This window comes from Passer domesticus, chromosome 9 (assembly GCF_036417665.1).
Source record: "Passer domesticus isolate bPasDom1 chromosome 9, bPasDom1.hap1, whole genome shotgun sequence".
NCBI classification, from domain to species: Eukaryota; Metazoa; Chordata; class Aves; order Passeriformes; family Passeridae; genus Passer; species Passer domesticus.
The window spans coordinates 1,635,811-1,653,596 of NC_087482.1; the positions used below are offsets into that span (position 1 = coordinate 1,635,811).

At 52.1% G+C, this 17,786-nt stretch overlaps 2 protein-coding genes across 13 annotated transcripts in view; both read left to right on the forward strand.

The window, feature by feature from the left end:
• The window catches only part of LOC135308306 (uncharacterized), a 45,990-nt gene that overhangs the window by 16,399 nt on the left and 11,805 nt on the right, over positions 1–17,786 (forward strand). The window lies entirely within an intron of this gene.
• LOC135307017 (uncharacterized) lies at positions 6,586–12,522 on the forward strand. Of its 12 annotated transcripts, none has more exons than XM_064431706.1 (11): positions 6,586–8,283; positions 8,646–8,717; positions 8,799–8,876; positions 8,963–9,061; positions 9,507–9,614; positions 9,783–9,854; positions 10,494–10,601; positions 10,797–10,862; positions 10,949–10,984; positions 11,513–11,666; positions 12,197–12,522. In XM_064431706.1, exons 1-11 carry the CDS (start codon positions 8,187–8,189, stop codon positions 12,357–12,359), a joined length of 1,053 nt encoding a protein of 350 aa, XP_064287776.1. In that variant the 5' UTR covers positions 6,586–8,186; the 3' UTR covers positions 12,360–12,522. The 12 variants fall into 12 exon arrangements, 8 of the variants coding, with proteins under 8 accessions (XP_064287776.1, XP_064287780.1, XP_064287778.1 ...); XR_010367771.1 differs by having other exon boundaries at positions 6,588–8,283; positions 10,741–10,862; positions 12,197–12,334; XR_010367770.1 differs by having other exon boundaries at positions 6,588–8,283; positions 10,741–10,802; positions 10,893–10,984; positions 12,197–12,334.

A 17,786-nucleotide genomic window follows, 5' to 3' on the forward strand; every position in this document is an offset into this window, starting at 1 on the left:
GAAGGGGAGGGGAGGCCAGGCTGAAGGGGACCATATCCTCAATAACCTCATTAATTTTTTGAAGGTCTTGGAGCAGACGCCAACTGCTTTTGCCAAGCTTTCGGATGACAAAATCTGAGGTATTTCACGGGCTAGTTGATGTAACTAATTGCCCGAGTTGTTCTTGCTCCTTGACTGATTCGATGAGCGCATTTAATTTGTCTGATGGGAGGGGCCACTGATCCACCCACATCGGAACATCGGTTTTCCAATTCAATGGTGGGGAAATTCGCTCTGCAGTGGCCCATGCCAAAAATCCCACTTGGGGTCAGGGATATAAAGGCAGGCACCTCACTGGGATAAAACATCCCTGCCAAATAGGGAGATATTGGATGACACGACAAATGGTCAGATGGTGGAGACTTGCCCCTCAGGCCCCTCTACGCTTACAAGATGAGGACTTTGCATGGAATTGACAGCTCCACCAACACTGGAGATTGTGCCACAAGGGGACACCAGTGCCCAGTCGCGGGGCCACTTTGCCCTGGGGAGGATAGTAACGTCCACTCCTGTGTCAGCCATGAGACGAAGTTCAATGGATTTCCCATTTTTGGAAATACAAGAATCAATCAGGGGTTTGTCTTTACAAATCTAGTGACATGCAAACACATCAAAATTTGAATCAGGTTCAACCTCTGAATCCTGGCCGGTTAAAATTAACATTTGTGCAAAAGGTGCAAATTTCAACAATGTAAATGGTGGATTGTAACAAACAACTGACACAGTAATTTCATTGCCTGGATTTACAGTCACAACTTCTGGTAATATACTTACCTGATCTGGAGTGTGTTCACTGTCCCCAAACAGCAGGACTGTAGTTGGTTGAGGGTGGAAAGGGGGCTCAAGGTACCCAGCTGGAACTCAAACTAGATCTTCGTCGGGGAAAAGCAGATGGACAGAACTTACTAACATTGGTCGGAGGCTTTGGGGAAAGTTCCGGTTCTGAGGAACAACTGGAGTCCGTCCTCATGACTGCGGTCCTCTGCGAGGAGCCTGTTGGGGCGGGGGACTCCTGGATGGCTGGCAGCTGAGGTGGGCTTTGCAGGCAAGGCCGGTAATTTGCTGTTGTCACGCGGCGTGGCCCCATGCTCTGCTAAGCATTTCCCTGGGTCGGCTGATAATATTGCTGCTGAAAGTTGTATGTGGGCCGATAGGGCTGTTGGAAAGGAAGAGGCCTAGGAGGTGGAACATAGTTAATAAATTGCCCAACAGGAAGGTGAGGACAGTCTTTCTGGAAATGTCCAAGTTGGCCACAGTAAAAGCAACGGACATTGCTAATGTTTGTCATGGCTTCCCTCACTCCCTTGCTCACTGCAAAAGACACCAGGGCCAGCACTTTGGGGACAGAGGCTCCTGTTCAGGGTGGTGGCACTATGTCCCTAGCAACAAGCTGATAATGCAGCTGTGGCAGGGATGTTGGACATGGCTTAGGGATGGCTGATGAGAGGCGCAGGTGCAGGTACAGGTCTGCCTGATGGAACTCTTTGGCCGGTCTTGTGAAGCTGCAGAGACGCTCCTGTGGAGAGAGGAGGTGGCTGAGGCCCCAGCTGCCAGTGGCACACAGGGACCCTCCTGCACAGCAGGGCCCCGAGCTGGCAAGGCTCCCCAGCACGGCTGGAGCTGCTGGCACAGCTGGGCCCAGCTGGACAGCTGCCCCTCAAGGCCCCGGCCAGCAGGGCACGGCTCTGGGCAGGGTCCCTGGCCAGGAGCGGGCCCCAGAGCACCTCTGCCTTTCAAGGGCAATCTCAGCCCTGCTCTTTCTCCTCCCCACCTCCCTCTGCCTCTGCCCCGAGCCCCTGGGGCTGCTCTTGGCCACAACTGCTAATCCGTGATTGTTCTCTCAGCAAAGGGGCATCGAGAAGTTGCCTCCAGCATGCAGCGTGATCTCCACACAGTGACGGACCAGGACTTCCAGTCAATCCATCTCTCGATCCCAGTGTCCATGGGAGCACAGTTCAGAAGCGTTTCCATGCTGTGCTGGCTTGCCCACGTGCTTTAGGGAAGTGGGCATTGCAAGGAGCTCCTTCCTCAGTGGCAGCAGGCACGGCCTCAGCTGCAGCCCCGGTGCTGCCTGTGGCGCAGGGAGCGGCCGTGGCTGTCCCTGTGCTCGGCTGCAGCACAGGGCCAGGCCGGAGCGGGGCCCTTGTGCCTTCGCTGCTGCTCGGCAGCGCCGCCGGAGCCCGGGGCCGCGGCCCTTCCCCGCCGGGGCCGGGACCTGCCCGACAAGGGCGCGGCGGCTCCAGAGGCCCCGCCCGACCCCCAAGGATGGGCTCCGCCCGCCCGCCGGCCGCAAGGCTTGGCAGGAAGCTTTCTGCCCACTTTGCACAGCCTCCACCCAGAGTGGCCCTTTGCTGCGCTGAGGAGACTGAAAAACCCCGCTGCACATCTCATGAGGGATCCCTGCACACCTTAGTAGAGACCATCAAGACTCCTTTATGCCTCCTGAGGGATCCCTGCACCCCTCAGCAGAGACCCCAAAATATCCCTCTGTGCCTCGCAGAGAATCAGTGTTCACCAATGCAGAGACCCCAGGGCAGCCTTGTGTGCCTCACAAAAGACCACAGCCTCCTGCCCACCTTAGGAAGGACTCAGCTCCTCTCCAGGCCTTGACGGCAAGCACTAAACCGCCACGTTAATCACAAGGTACTCAAGCCCCTGCCAGCCTTACGGATGTCTCCAGTCCCCTGTATGCCACAGAAGAGATCTCAAATCCCCTGAGAACCTCACGAGGAACCCCAGCCCCATGCACCACTCTACAAAGGACGCAAAGCCCTGCATGCCTTCCTGCAAAACCCAACACCTACAAAACCCCCCCTCCAGCTGGTGTGCCACATGAGGGACCCTGGCCTACTGCCATCCTTACAGGCTTTTATATGGCATGCCCAATGCCCGGCATGCCATAGAAAAGCCTGGCTTGTCATTAACTCTAGCCAGCAGTGTGTTCCCTGGCAGAAACCAATTCCCTTCTGGGCATGGGGAAGACGTGTTGTGGTGCCGGCTGCATCTGTGGGAGCAATGGGGAGCGTGAGCCCGTGCTGTGCTGCACTGCTGAGCTGGCAGCACGGTGGATACGGGCAGGACGTTCTCTGTTTCCCCCAGAGCTGGGGCCTGCAGGCACCTTGCCGGCCCTTGGCACAGGCTGTGCCAGCCAACAAAGCCCAGCAGGCCGGGAGGAGAGCCCGGGGGCAGCGCAGCTGCTTGGGCAGTGGCTGCTGCCAGGGACACGGGCCAAAGCCATCCCTGAGCAGCCACTGCCAGCCCTGGCCCTCCCTGCCCCGTGACAGCTACCCCAGCCCCAGGGGACAGGCTCAGGCCCACTAAGGACACACTGGAGCCTTGCTCTCCCTCTCTGTCCTTTCCCCACCATGGGCACCCCATGCAGTCACTCCCCAGGTTTCAGGATGTGTCCCCCATGGAAGGACCCCAGCAGGACTGCTCAGAACCCGAGTGCCCTGAGCCTGCTTGGGATAATTCCCCTGAGCTGTGCTGGTCTTGTCTGGGCTGTGTAAGACTAAACATTAAGAATTAAAGGCAATTTTACTTTTATTGCCCAAGTGTCAGAAGATTCTAGGTTTCCTTAACTGTAAAACTACTTTGTCAAATGCAGAACTGTTGGAGGAAAGGGGAACAAATATCTGGTGTCCGTATTCTATGAAAAACTCTTCTCAATGCTACAAAGGAAAAATATATCTAAATGTTTTAAAATGAAAGACAAAGATAACATGAGGGTGCTGTTGGTCTGATGAGCCCCATGCCCAGCTGCTGCCTGCCCATGCCTGGCTGTGCCCAGACGAGCAGCTCCGCCAGTGCTGGTGGTAGCACACAGACACCTGAGCTGAACCTGGACTCAAGCCTGTGATAGATGAATAATGCGACAGTTGACTCTCACAATTAAAGGATAAATATCATGCATATATGTTAAGAGAAGTTTTATATATATATAGATATGTTTTACCCCCTGTTGTGTTGTTATCTTGGGATTACCTGAGTTTGAGACATTTAAGAGGGTCACCTTGCTACGACAGCAGCACCTGACCTCCAATCGAGATGTAAGGAAGTAAACTCCAGCACTGGACATCAAAGAAGGAGTCGATAGACAGAACTTTAAGAAGGGCAAAAGAGTTAAAAGGTGAGATCTCCATTGCGTGCATGAGAATGTGGTGGGAAAAATCCTCTACTCCCGGCACAGTAACATTGTCTTTATTCAGTGTCCTGTTATATTTCTAATAAGGTTTTTAATAAACATCTAAAATTTTTACAAGTAAATATAACTTTTTGAATAATCCATTCCCTGGCTAGAGGGCTGCACCTCCTATCCTGGATGGGCAGCTAGGTCATTCCCTTCAGGGAGAGACGGATCTGTTCTAGACAGTGGTTGTAGCATACTTCCAGCTACAAGCTGGTAATACACCTGTGGTAAGGACAACGGACACTGGCACGGAGATGCATGATGACAGGCCAAGTTCTCCATGGCTGAGGTATTAGGCCGGTCTTGTGAAGTGGGAGAGGTGCTCCTGTGGAGAGAGGAGGTGGCTGAGGCCCCAGCTGCCAGTGGCACACAGGGACCCTCGTGCACAGCAGGGCCCAGAGCTGGCAAGGCTCCCCAGCACGGCTGGAGCTGCTGGCACAGCTGGGCCCAGCTGGACAGCTGCCCCTCAAGGCCCTGGCCAGCAGGGCACGGCTCTGGGCAGGGTCCCTGGCCAGGAGCGGGCCCCACAGCGCCTCTGCCTTTCAAGGGCAATCTCGGCCCTGCTCTTTCTCCTCCCCACCTCCCTCTGCCTCTGCCCCGAGCCCCTGGGGCTGCTCTTGGCCAGGCAGCCTCAGTGGGAGCCAGCTCTGGCTGCAGCCCCAGCGGGGCCCCCAGGACAAGGCCCAGCAATTGAGAGGCCAATGGAAGCACTGGGCAGCAGCAGAACCCTCAGCAGAGTTATTTGGACAATCATGGACTGGCCACAACCCCACTGCAGCCTCAATGGGAATGTTCCCCGACCACGTTAGACTTTCAAAAGAAGCTGTTTGAGGGGGAGAGCAACAAAACACTCACTGTTTTCTGTTCCAGGAATACCCGATTCCAAAGCAGCACAACATGAAGACAAGCTCCAAAGAAAGCACGCCTGCCAGTAACCCTAGCCAGCAGCCTGTTCCCTGACAGAAACCCCTTCCGAGGCCATCCTGGGCATTGGGAACAGGTCTTGTGATGCTGGCTGCATCTGTGGGAGCAATGGGGAGTGTGAGCCCGTGCTGTGCTGCACTGCTGACCTGGCAGCACGGTGAATACGGGCAGGACGTTCTCTGTTTCCCCCAGAGCTGGGGCCTGCAGGCACCTTGCCGGCCCTTGGCACAGGCTGTGCCAGCCAACAAAGCCCAGCAGGCCGGGAGGAGAGCCCAGGGGCAGCGCAGCTGCTTGGGCAGTGGCTGCTGCCAGGGACACGGGCCAAAGCCATCCCTGAGCAGCCACTGCCACCCCTGGCCCTCCCTAACAAATTCTAGGTTACATCTGTGAATTGCATGCTACACTTTCCTTCATGTTTTTCCCAATACCAGGAAGTTTCTGTATATAGTAACGCCCTTGAGAATCTCTAATTATTTTCAGGGGGTTTTTTTTTTGGTTTTTTTTTTTTGGTTTTTTTTTTTTTTTAATTGAGACAGATGAAACAGCCTTATTGGTTTTAGTTTTGGCAGGTCTGTTTTTTTTCTTTGCATGATGGTTTACTTATTATCTACATTTAAGCTTGTTTTTATTTATGGGTTTTTTGTTCCCCAAGCAATTATTTTGACAGTCTTTTGTTCACTTCTTACTTAATGTTCCATAGATGAATAGTTTGGACTCTCTTTTTATAGGAATATAAAGATCTCAGAAAGCTCTATTTTTAATTTTGATAACATTCTCTCTCCCCGCTCCTAGCCTTCACAATGATCATTTTTGAAACATCACTGAGGATAGGTAGAGTTATTTGGGAAATAACCAATAGGCCTGGCTTAACCTGGGTATTGGATTATTATTTTCAGTGCTATAAACCTACATTGCTTCAAGGTTCACACCACGGTCCTGATTTGTGGCTCAATGCATGGACGCCTGTCTGAATTAACAGAATGTTTGTGAGGCAGCTGAAGAGCTTAGACTCCAGAGATTAAAATTCCTGGGAGGAGGAGGTGGAGGAAGAAAGGATAAAATCCTGATTCAAAGGGTTTTTTCTCACTTCTAGTATGCCAGAAGTATGGTAGACTACACCTGTCTTCAAATGTCATTTACTTACAGAACAACTCTCTACAGTGTCAGACTCCAGGAGAAATGACTGAACACTTTGCCTCCCAATGCATCAGCTTTAATTCTAGTGAAAGGTAGGCCTTAATTACAGTCCAATTGGAGCAAATCAACAAAGCAGTCTAGCCATTGTGTGAATGGCAAGAGGAATTTGCTTGTGAACAGATGACTATGTCCCACTCAGTAATGAACAAAATTTGCCCTGACTTGGAAGAAAGTAGACAAGGAGCAATGCAGTATTTGGGGTTTATCCAGGGATAAATGGGGCAAGAAGCTGTAACAACTTAACCTGTTTTACAGAACACAAGTACTGATACGGCCAATAATGAACCCACATGAAGGGATCTTCAGGACATTCCTTTATTTCTCTAACCAGGAATGGGAAGCAAAATGCTGGCATTTATCTGAACTGGAAGCCGTGTTCCTCTCCTTTTTCTCCTTGAGCACACTGTGTGTTATTTGCAGACTTCACTGCCCAGCCCATCAATCCTCTCGTGGCCAATTGCTAAATGGCACAAGTACCAAAATACAGGTGCCAGCATAATCAGCCCAGCACTAATGCAGCACTGCTTTGATGGTGCACAGGAGCACAGAATGGCTTGGCTTGGAAGGGACATTTAAAGGCCATCTAGTCCCAATGGCCTGGAGTGAGCAGGGACACCTTGAACTAGGTCAGGTTGCTCAGAGCAGGAGCTTGAATGTCTGCAGGGATGGATGTCCGCCTCTCTGGGTAACCTGTGCCAGGGTTTCATAACAAACAGTGTAAAAAATGTGTTTCTTTCATCTAGTCTGAATTTACCATCTTTTAGATTAAAACCATTCCCCCTCGGTTTGGTCACAAAAGACTCTATTAAAAATTCTGTCCCCATCTCTTTACAAGCCCCCATAAGGCCCTGAAAGGCAGCAATCAGGTGTCCCTGGAGTCTTCTCTCTTCCAGGCTGAACACTGCCAGCTCTCCCAGCCTGTCTCCAAAGCAGAAGGGCTCCAGCCCTCAGAGCTTTTTGTCCCTCCTCTGGACTAGATCCAACAGGACCGTGTCCTTCCTGTCTTGGGGACCCAGAGCAGGATGCAGTACTCTGTCGTGGTAGAGACTGAGACACTACAAAGCAACACAGTCCATTTCCAGAAGGCTTCAAACCCTGTTTTTATTCTAGCCTGCATGCTTTTTCTGCATTTTTACAAAGCTCTTAACTTTATACTTTACTCATTGGTCGCGAGATACAAGCAAAATACTCATTGGAATAGGGAGTTGCAGGTTTCTTTTATTTATCCTTTCTTTCTTGGTTTCTATGATCAATGACATAGAAAATTGCTAGAAAACTATTTTAGTTGTAAACATGGATCCTCCTACCTAACTTCTCGATGGCTCACAGAGGTCACTGTAAAACGTCTTCCACAGTACTCCAGGTGGGGTCCCACCAGAGCAGAGGGGGGGGAGTCACCTCCTTCAACCTGCTGGGCACTCTCCTTTGGATGCACATGGCTGGCTCATGTCCAGCCTCTCTTCTAGCAGCAACCCCAAGTCCTTCTCGGCAGAGCTGCTCTGCATCCCTTCATGTCCCAGCCTGTGAGATCAGCTGAGCTGGGACTGTGTCACAGCCCTTGGGCAGAGCAGCTGGGCAGGATGAGCTCCCTTCCGAAGAAAGCAGAACCCACTCCAAAGATCTCCACCCTGGCCATGAGGTCACAGAAGGCTCTGAGATCACAGAGGTGCCAGAGCCCCGTGGTTGCAGAGCAGCACAAGGAGCCAGCAGTCAGTCCCTGAGCACAACTGTTGCGGCGGCAGCAGCAGCGGTGGCAGCAGCGGTGCTGACATTGGGACAGCGGTGTCAGGACAGAGGTGGCAGCAAGAGCTGCGGGACTGGCAGAGGGCAAGGCAGCATGGCCCTTGCTCTGCACCTCTTCCTCCTGCTCCTCCTGGCCGTGGCCCTGCCTGCCAGGGCTGCACAGGCTGCTCCACTCCAAGTGTGGCGAGCAGGTGAGCCGGCAGCCTGGATCCCCTTTCCCGGCACAGCGCTCCCTGCTCCCCGGGAAGCGCTGGGGATGGTTTTGCCCAGGGCTTTGGGGAGGGTTTCCTCTGTGGGAGGGAGAGAGCCCCCATGGTCCCTGGGCTCCTCCAGCCACCACTCCAGGGATGTTGCACAGGGCCTGCAAAGTGGGTGGAGAGTGACCAGAGCCAGTCCAGAGCTCCCCAGGCCCGTGTGCTGCTTTGGCCTTGTCCACTGACAACTGGCAGCCAAGGCCTTACCCGACCCCCTTGCAGTGCCCAGTTCTCTAAGGCAGAGGAGGATCCCAGCACACCATGGAAATGGGTCTGATCTGATCTGTGCTCCCCTCTAGATGAGCATGCTAGGAAGGCTTCTCCAGCAGCTTGGCTTAATGATGATTTCCAGGGTCTTAACCCTCCACCAGGTATGTTTTCAATGTTGGTAAAAGAATAATCATTGAGAACCTTGCAGGAATCAGGTGACAGGAGCTTCTGTGGCTGTTGAGTTTCAGGTGTGTCTGCAGGAAAGACTTTTCAGGCTCCTTTCCTGGTTGCTGCACACAAGCCCCGCTCCCATGGCACGGGTGAGTAGTGTGTGACTGCTGACCCCGCAGGCTGAGCCCTGGTTCAGTGGGATCCATTCACCTGAAATGCAAATGCTTTTATTAAGGTCCTCCGAGAAGGAGGAACAAACCTGGAGGAGACAGGAAGTCCCTGGAGGCATCCAAACAGATGGACAGGATCTGGAGTGACCTGGAGAGACAACGTGGTGGGTGCATTTCCCTCATGCTTCCCCTGGGACTCAGCAGCCGGGGGCTTTGGCTGCACATCTGGACACGCCATGCCCGGCACAGTGGGAAGGGATCCATGGCAGCCTCGCTGCCCCGCTGCTGCTGCTGCTGCTGCTTTCATGCCCTGCAGGGCTGTTTCCCAGCCTGGCCTGGCTGCAGCTTCTGCCCAGCCTCTGCAGGAAGGCATTTGGCATCAGCTGCCAGGGAGCCCAAACTGCACCATGGGCCATGCCCACCCTGAGATCCCCTGCACTTTCCCAGTCTGTGAGCGCATCTGGAGGGGCAGTTCTTTGGAGGAGGAAGGGCCCTGGTCTTTCTCCTTAATCTTATCCATTACTTAAACAAGCATTGCCTCCTGAGAATGCCACATTCCCATTGGGAAACAAACCCACCTGATTCAGCTGTCCTTATTCCTTTATGCAGACATGGAAGGAGAGAGTGTGCTGACAGCTGCATTTCCCGGAGGAAGCAGTGGCTCCATGGCAGCCTCTGCCCCAGGAAGGGAGGCGATGCCAGGCAAAGGCCCCGGAGGTAATTGCTGTGCCTCTGGGCCTGAGCCCTGCTGAGGCTTCAGCTGCCCTCTCTGCTGCTTGGCAGTGCAGGCACACAGCATTACCTGACCCCCTTGCAGTGCTTGGTTCCCTATACAAGGGGATCCCAGCACAGCATGGAACAGTTCCCATCTGTGCTCCTTTCTAGACTGGGAACGTGACTTCCATCACTGGGAAACGCTGTTAAAGCACAGTTTAAGGATGTTGGAGCTTGGTGATGGTAGGTTTTCAGCAACTGTTTGCTAACAGAGCAATCATTGTCCAAGTGTAATCATTGTCCAGAGTGATATTCCTCTGTCATTTCCCTTAAGATCCTCCGAAGTTTGATGGATTCTGGAAATCCTGGCCTCCAAATTTCTACTCTTGTACCCTACAGTGATCCCACAGGATTGCTGTCAGTGGGAGGAAGGAGCGTTTAGCTGTCCATCTTCCTCCCGTGTGCAATGCCAGTGTGTCCTTCCATGTGCTCTGTGCAGCCAGGGAGAAGGGCAGAGAGGGAAGGGGCCGGGCCCAGGGCTGTGCCCCGGGGCTGAGCCTTTGGCAGCTCCTTTGCCAGCCCCAGGGAGCCTGAGCTGCTCCTGCTGCCACTGCCACACCCTGGCCCTGCCTGGGGCTGGGTTTAGAGCTGCTGGCAGCTCCAGGGAGTCCTTTCTGCCCCAACTGCCCTGCAAGGGGCTCCTTCCATGCCAGTGTGGGGCCACTGCAGGCACGTGCTCCCCATGCCCCTGCTCCTGAGTGGGAGGCAGAGCTGAGGGAGTGCCTTGGAGGGCACCAATCACCCAGGTGCCCTTACTGCCACTCGGGCCTGAAGGAGAATCTTCAACAGTGTCACAGGAGCTGTTCTGTCCGTCCTTTGCAGGTGAACCTGATGATGAAGACAATCCTGATGACGAAGATAATACGTTTGATGAAGATGATCTGGATTCCCAATGTGTACCCATTACTGAGCCTCTGGGAGATGCTGAGGGTAGGTCAAGGCCTTTTCCCTGGGAGAGCTGCCAGCTCAGAGCCCAAAGCTTGGCCAGGGGGGCATCACTGCAGGTGCCAGCACAGAACCAGGCACGTGTGTGCCCTCGCCCTGCGCGATCCCCTCACCGCTCCTGCAGCTCAGTGGTGCCCGTGCAGATCAGCAGAGATGGCAGAAGCTTCTGTGGCTGTTGAGTTTCAGGTGTGTCTGCAGGGAGGACTTTGGTGGATGTTGCACACAAGCCCCACTCCCATCGCAGGGGTGAGTAGTGTGTCCCTGCTGTCCCCACAGGCTGGGACTTCGTTTTGTGGGATCCATTCCTGGGAAACGGAAATATTTCTCTTAAGGTCCTCCAAGAAGGAAGAAGAAACCTACAGGAGCTCGTAAGTCCCTGGACATTTCCAAACATCTGGAACAAAAACAGAGTGGCGTGGACAGCCAGCGTGGTGGGTGCATTTCCCTCAGCCTTCCCCTGGGACAGAGTAACCGGGGACTTTGGCTGCACATCTGGACACGCCGTGCCCGGCACAGCGGGAAGTCATCCATGCACCACAGTCCATGCACACCCTAAGATCCCCCTGCAATTTCCCAGTCTCTGAGCATATCTGGAGGGGCCTGCTCTTTGCAGGAGAGAGGGCCCTGGAGCAGCTCCAAAATCCTGGCCATTTTCCTTGTCCTTATCCATGTCTTTGACAAGTGTTACCTGGAACAGAAGGGCACAGCATAGAGGAATTATAGCATGCAGGGTCAGGGGTTTGGGTACTGAGCAGTCCTGTGCCAAGGGGCAGCAAAATGCCTGCAGGCCCCAGCTCTGGGGGAAACAGGGAGTGAGGACGTCCTGCCCGTATGCACCACGCTGCATTTCAGCAGTGCAGCACAGCACGGGCTCACGCTCCCCATTGCTCCAACAGATGCAGCCGAGAACTCAACAGATTGGAAAAGCATGAGAAGAACTTTCAGCTCGGAAACATCCTTTTTGATTAAGTTGATGGCCATTGTGGCACCTGCAGCACTGTCCCTGATGATGTGCTATGCCAGAATCTGGTATTGCTCGAAGAGAAAACGGTGAGTGTTTCGCGATTCTCTGTCTCAAGCAGCTTCCTTTAAAGGCTGCTCATAGTCAGGGAATATTCCCAGAGAGTTTGCAGTGGAGCTGTGGCCAGTCCCTGGTTGTCCAGATATCTCTGCTGAGGGTTCTGCTGCTGCCCAGTGCTTCCATTGGCCTCTCAATTGCTGGGCCTTGTCCTGGGGGCCCCGCTGGGGCTGCAGCCAGTGCTGGCTCCCACTGAGGCTGCCTGGCCAAGAGCAGCCCCAGGGGCACAGGGCAGAGGCAGAGGGAGGTGGGGAGGAGAAAGAGCAGGGCCAAGGTTGCCCTTGAAAGGCAGAGGCGCTCTGGGGCCCGCTCCTGGCCAGGGACCCTGCCCAGAGTCGTGCCCTGCTGGCCGGGGCCTTGAGGGGCAGCTGTCCAGCTGGGCCCAGCTGTGCCAGCAGCTCCAGCCGTGCTGGGGAGCCTTGCCAGCTCTGGGCCCTGCTGTGCAGGAGGCTCCCTGTGTGCCACTGGCAGCTGGGGCCTCAGCCACCTCCTCTCTGCACAGGAGCACCTCGGGAGAGGAGTTGAAAAACGGTGGCTGCACCTCACACCCAGCCAGCGTGAGCAGCTCCTCCAGCAGCAGGGACGGCCTGGACAGCCCTCTCAAATGTTCTGTGAAGAGGAGCCCAGAACAACTGTCTACACGGAAACCTCCTTTTACCCCGTAGATCCCACTGCCACCTGCTCTCCCCATGGGCCTCCCCAAGCTGCCTTCATCCCTTTTTTTCTCTCCGTCTGTCCCATCCCAGCCAACTCGAGTTCCTCTAGGGACCCCAGGACCAGCCCAGCACCTTCCAGCCCCTCCGGAGACCAACACATCCCTTCCTCTGCCTCTGAGACCCCTGGCCTTGCCCTCTAGGAATCACTGAAGGCGACACCCCACCCCACCGCCCCCCACCCTCCCCACTCCCAGTTGCAGGGTAGGCAGCGGCCCATTCTTCTGTTGAAATAAAGAGAAGGATCTGTGTTGTGGTTTCAAAGCAAAACCAGTGAGAGACTCCAAGTCAGAAATACAATTTATTAGAAAAAGGGAAAAAAAAACCAAAATTCATGCAATAATACGAAAGAAAAACCACTGACAGGGTCAGAATACAGCCTGCTGACACCCTGCTAGTTAGGGTGGTGGTAGCAGTCCAGATGAAATGGACTTGTGGAAGTGGTGATCCTGTAGAAACAATCTGGTAGCTTTCATCCTCTGGAAAAGCAGTGGGTAAGGGCCGCGGTTCCTCTGGGAATCCAGTGGAAAGACTGCTTGTTGTGTTCCAAAACCCAGATTATATCCAGCTGGGGATGCTTAGCTCCTCCCCCATGGGCAGAGCATCTCACAGTGGGCTGATAACATTCTGCCTCATGCTGTGGGTCCTTGATTAGCCATGAAACAGAAATGGCTCTGGGAGGGAGTTATCTCTGAGTCATGTGGCAAGACATTGATGGACCCATTAACAGGAGATAAGGAAGAAACAATGCCTCTCCTGGTTTCAGCAGCTCTTGAGGATGGGAATAGAACATAATTTTATATTATAACCTAGGACATAATCTAACCCTTATTCTATTACCATCTATACCCAAGCCAATATCCTCTTACTATATATATGTATCTATCTATCTATATATATTATATAAAATGAAACTTTACACACAATTCTTGCTTAAAATTAGGTTAGATTTCCTTGTGGTACACAACAACTTTCCTTGTCCTTCTGCATTACCTAGCCAGTGCAACCAGGTCCTTGAGCAAAAATACCCACAGATGGGTTTGCCCCTGCTTGTGGTGGGATTAATCCAAACAGTCTTTCCTAAAATACCTTTCATGTGTATCACAGGAACTTTGTCTCCATCCCCTGTGTGCAGGGGTTCAGACTGGGCAGCACCAGGATTGATAGGTCCTCAGGTTTTGACCATCCAGATGGCTTTTGCTAAGTTCAGTTCCCAGTTCCTGAAGGTTCCTCCACCAAGTGCCTTCAGGATAGTCTTAAGTAGTGCGTTGCATCATTCAACTTTCCCGGCAGCTGGTGTGTGATAGGGGATATGATATGTCCTTTCAATGCCATGTTCTCTGGCCCAGGTGTTGATAAGGCTGTTCTTGAAATGAATTCCATTGTCTGACTCAATTCTCTCAGGGGTGCCTTGTCTCCACAGGATTTGCTTTTCTAGGCCCAAGATGGTGTTCCAGGCAGTAGCATGAGGCACAGGGTAGGTTTCCAACCACTCTGTGGTAGGTTCTACCATGGTCAGCATGTAGCGCTTGCCTTGGCAGGTTTGGGGAAGCGTGGTGAGGTCAGTTTGCCAGGCTTCCCCATACCTGTACTTCAACCATCGCCCACCGTACCACAGAGGCTTCACCCGCTTGGCCTGTTTGATTGCAGCGCAGCTCTCGCAGTTGTGGATGACCTGTGAGATGTTGTCCATAGCAAGGCCCACCCCTCGGTCACGGGCCCATCGCTATGTTGCATCTCTCCCCTGACGACCAGAGGCACCGTGGGCCCAACGAGAGAGCTAGGAATGATTCTCCCTTGTGCTGCCAGTCTAGATCCACCTGTGATACTTTCACCTTGGCAGCTTGGTCCACCTGTTTGTTGTTGTGATGCTCTTCATTAGCCCGACTCTCGGGTACATGCACATCCACATGTCGAATCTCACGGTCAGCCTCTCTACTCGGGTGGCAATGTCCTGCCAAATCTTGGTGGCCCAGATGGGTTTCCCTCTGCGCTGCCAGTTGGCCTTTTTCCAGCAATGCAGCCATCCCCATAGAGCATTAGCTGCCATCCATGAATCGGCGTAGAGATAGAGCCTCAGCCACTTCTCTCGTTTGGCAATAGCCAAAGCCAGCTGGACGGCTTTAAGCTGTGCAACCTGACTTGATCCAGCTTGTCCCTCAGTAGCTTGTGCAACTTGTCCTGTGGGGTTCCACGCTGCAGCTTTCCATTTCCAGTTAGTGCCTATAATTCAGCAGGAACCATTACAGAAGAGGGCATATTGTCTGATAGGCTCCGGTAGCTCACTATATGGTGGGGCTTCCTTGGCACATGCCACTTGCTCCTCTTCTTCTTCAGAAGACAATCCAAAAGTCTCCCCTTCAGGCCAGTTTGATAGAATTTCCCAAATGCCAGGGCCATTCGCATTTCCAATCTGGGTGCGCTGCGTGATGAGGGCAATCCATTTGCTCCATGTGGTGTCAGTGGCGTGATGTGTGGAGGGAACATTTCCTTTAAACATCCAGCCCAGCACTGGTAGCTGGGGTGCCAGAAGCAGCTGCGTTTTGGTGCCAGTTACTTCTGAGGCAGCTTGAACTCCTTCATAGGCAGCCAAGATTTCCTTCTCTCTGGGAATGTAGTTTACTTCAGAGCCTTCATAACTCCATCTCCAGAATCCTAGTGGTCAGCCTTGAGTCTCACCAGGCACCTCTGCCAAAGACTCCAGGACAAACCATGGTTCCCAGCTGCAGAGTAGAGCACATTCTTCACCTCTGGTCCCATCCTGACTGGGCCAAGAGCTACCGCATGAGCGATTGCCTGCTTAATCTGGGCAAGGGCTTGTTGCTGTTCAGGACACCAGTGGAAATCGTTCTTCTTGTGGGTGACAAGGTAGAGAGGGCTCACAATCTGCCTGTCCCCGGGAATGTGCATTCTCCAAAAGCCTACGGCACCTAGGAAAACTTGTGTTTTCTTCTCCTTGGTAGGTGGAGACAGAGCGGTGATCTTGTTGATTAACAGGAGATAAGGCTCCTGGTTTCAGCAGCACTTGAGGATGGGAATGGAATACATGTTTATACTGTAACCTAGGACAAGCGGTCACCCCAGTGTCCAGGTGGCAGCAGCAGCAAAGCCCACCCAGCACCAGCACTGACTGAGCTCCATGCCCAGGAGGAGCCGTGGATGCCCACGGTGTGGGCAGGCAGAAGCCAGGCAGGGACTGCTGTTGAAATGGAGGTTTTGGGGGGTTCAATTAAGTTAGCAATATATGGACTAAGCATTTAAATTTTAAATTGTAGAATTATATGTTGAATTTTAACCTTTTACTTAAGAAAACTCTGCCAAGGTACAAAGGGCATAGGAAAATGCAAATTTCTGAAGCTTCTTGCTATGAAGGACAATACCAGTGTCATAAACAGGGCAGGAGATCTTTCTCCTTTTTAATGCCTTTATTAAAAAAATTCAGCTCAGGTTGGGGAGAAACAACAGGTCGCCCGCACCCCCGCTGCTGCCAGGAGTGGCACGGAGGAGGAGGATGATGCAGCTGTGTCCGCTGGTATGCAGGGAGAGCTGGGGCTTCCGTCCTCGAGGGAGTAGTGGGAATTCCGCTTTTTTGTTCTAACATTACAGGTCCTCTTTCTAGGTGACATCCTTTCAGGTTAGGGTGAAAAGTAAAAAGGATCTTAGCAGATACTAAGGATTAAGTTCCTCACTTTTAGACATTACTTAGGTTTAATAATTCCATGTTGGCTTCTTGTTTTTAGGGTTTTTTTTCCTGGAAAATTGCAAAATTTGGTGAAATGCATTCTCATCTGCATACCAGCTCTGATGTCACCTCCCCCTGCAACCTTCAGGCTCCTGGGAAGCAGCAGGGGGACAACTGCGCTTGATTTCTAACCATTAACAGGTAATTGAAGAAAAACTATTAACAAGAGGTGATTGCAACATGAAGCTATCAACAACAAATAGTCAACATTTCAACTCTCAGCAACTGGCCCAACCGGTTTAACTTTGCAGCCTTAAAAAAAATGGATAATTTGTTGGGGCGAACACACCAGGTGTGGAGACACGAGGCTTGACTCCATTTCAGAAGGCTGATTTATTATATATTCTATTAAAATACTACAGTAAAACTATACTAAAACAACAGAGAGGAAAAAATGACCAGAAGGCTACAAAGAAGAAGAATAGAATAGAATAGAATAGAATGCATAACAAAAATCTTGTGACTGCTCACAGGCTCAACACAGTTGGCTGTGATTGGTCATCAAGTGAAAACAATCCACATGGACCAATGGAAGATGCACCTGTTGCATTCCACTGCAGCAGATAGTTATTGTTTACATTTCTTTCCTGAGGCCCTCAGCTCCTCAGGAGGGGAAAAACCCCAGGAAAGGATTTTTAATAAAATATCATAGCTACAGATAACTTTTTTACTCATAACACCAGGAGAAGACCAGGGAATGCAAGAAGCCTAGACTAAGGAGCTCCTCTGTCTCCAAGCTGATCCAAACCAACAGACGTACTCAGATAAGCACCAAGGGACCACAGTGCACGCAGAAAGGAGAAAAGTTCAAAAGTTCAGTCATGAGCAAGACCACAGCCTTCGACCTCAGAGACCACCAAAGACCCCAGTGTGACCACCACAGGAAACAACGTGTGCCCAGAAGGGCATGGATCTCATCGCCATGTGAGGGGAGGACAGGTGGGGCGAGGGGTTGAATATGCATGAAGAGATTGTGTAATGTATTGCATATGGAACATGTTTGTGAACAAAGATGTGGCTCGGACCAGGGCTCAGGGCACAAGTTTTCACGAGAGCCATCTCGCCTGTGCCAGGCCCTGACACGCATACCCACTTCATAAATACATCAGGTTGTGGAGTGTCGCTATAGGACATGAAATAAAACAACACAGACACGCATCTCTCCAAGGTAAAAAAGAGGGGAGTTGAATTTCTGACTCCAACATTTACAGATTTCCAAAAGTGACAGTGGATTGGAGGGTGAAAGTGCCACCTCTCCAATGACACTGGACAAACCAACAGTCCATCAAATTTCTCCTCTTGCAGAAAAGAATGCATAACAATACGTTATTTGCATAAAGTGCGTGAGAAAGTTTGCTACAAGAATGTAAACATCAGAAGGCTTAGAAGAACTTGTCCTAGGGTGAGGTTATGATGCTTGCATCCCCAGTCGTGTGTTCTGTTAATGCTGGATATTACGTACTGTGCCTTCACGACTGGCCCTGAAGAGCAAGGTTTGTTTTGGTTTGTTATCAGCCTGTTCCCCCACGGCTGGCAGGACAGACAGACGGCGCAGTTCATAGTGCAGCTTTTGCTATTTGCTTTGCTTTCTGTTGCTTGCTTTGCTCTTGCTTCTGCTGTGCTCCCGCTTTGCTTTT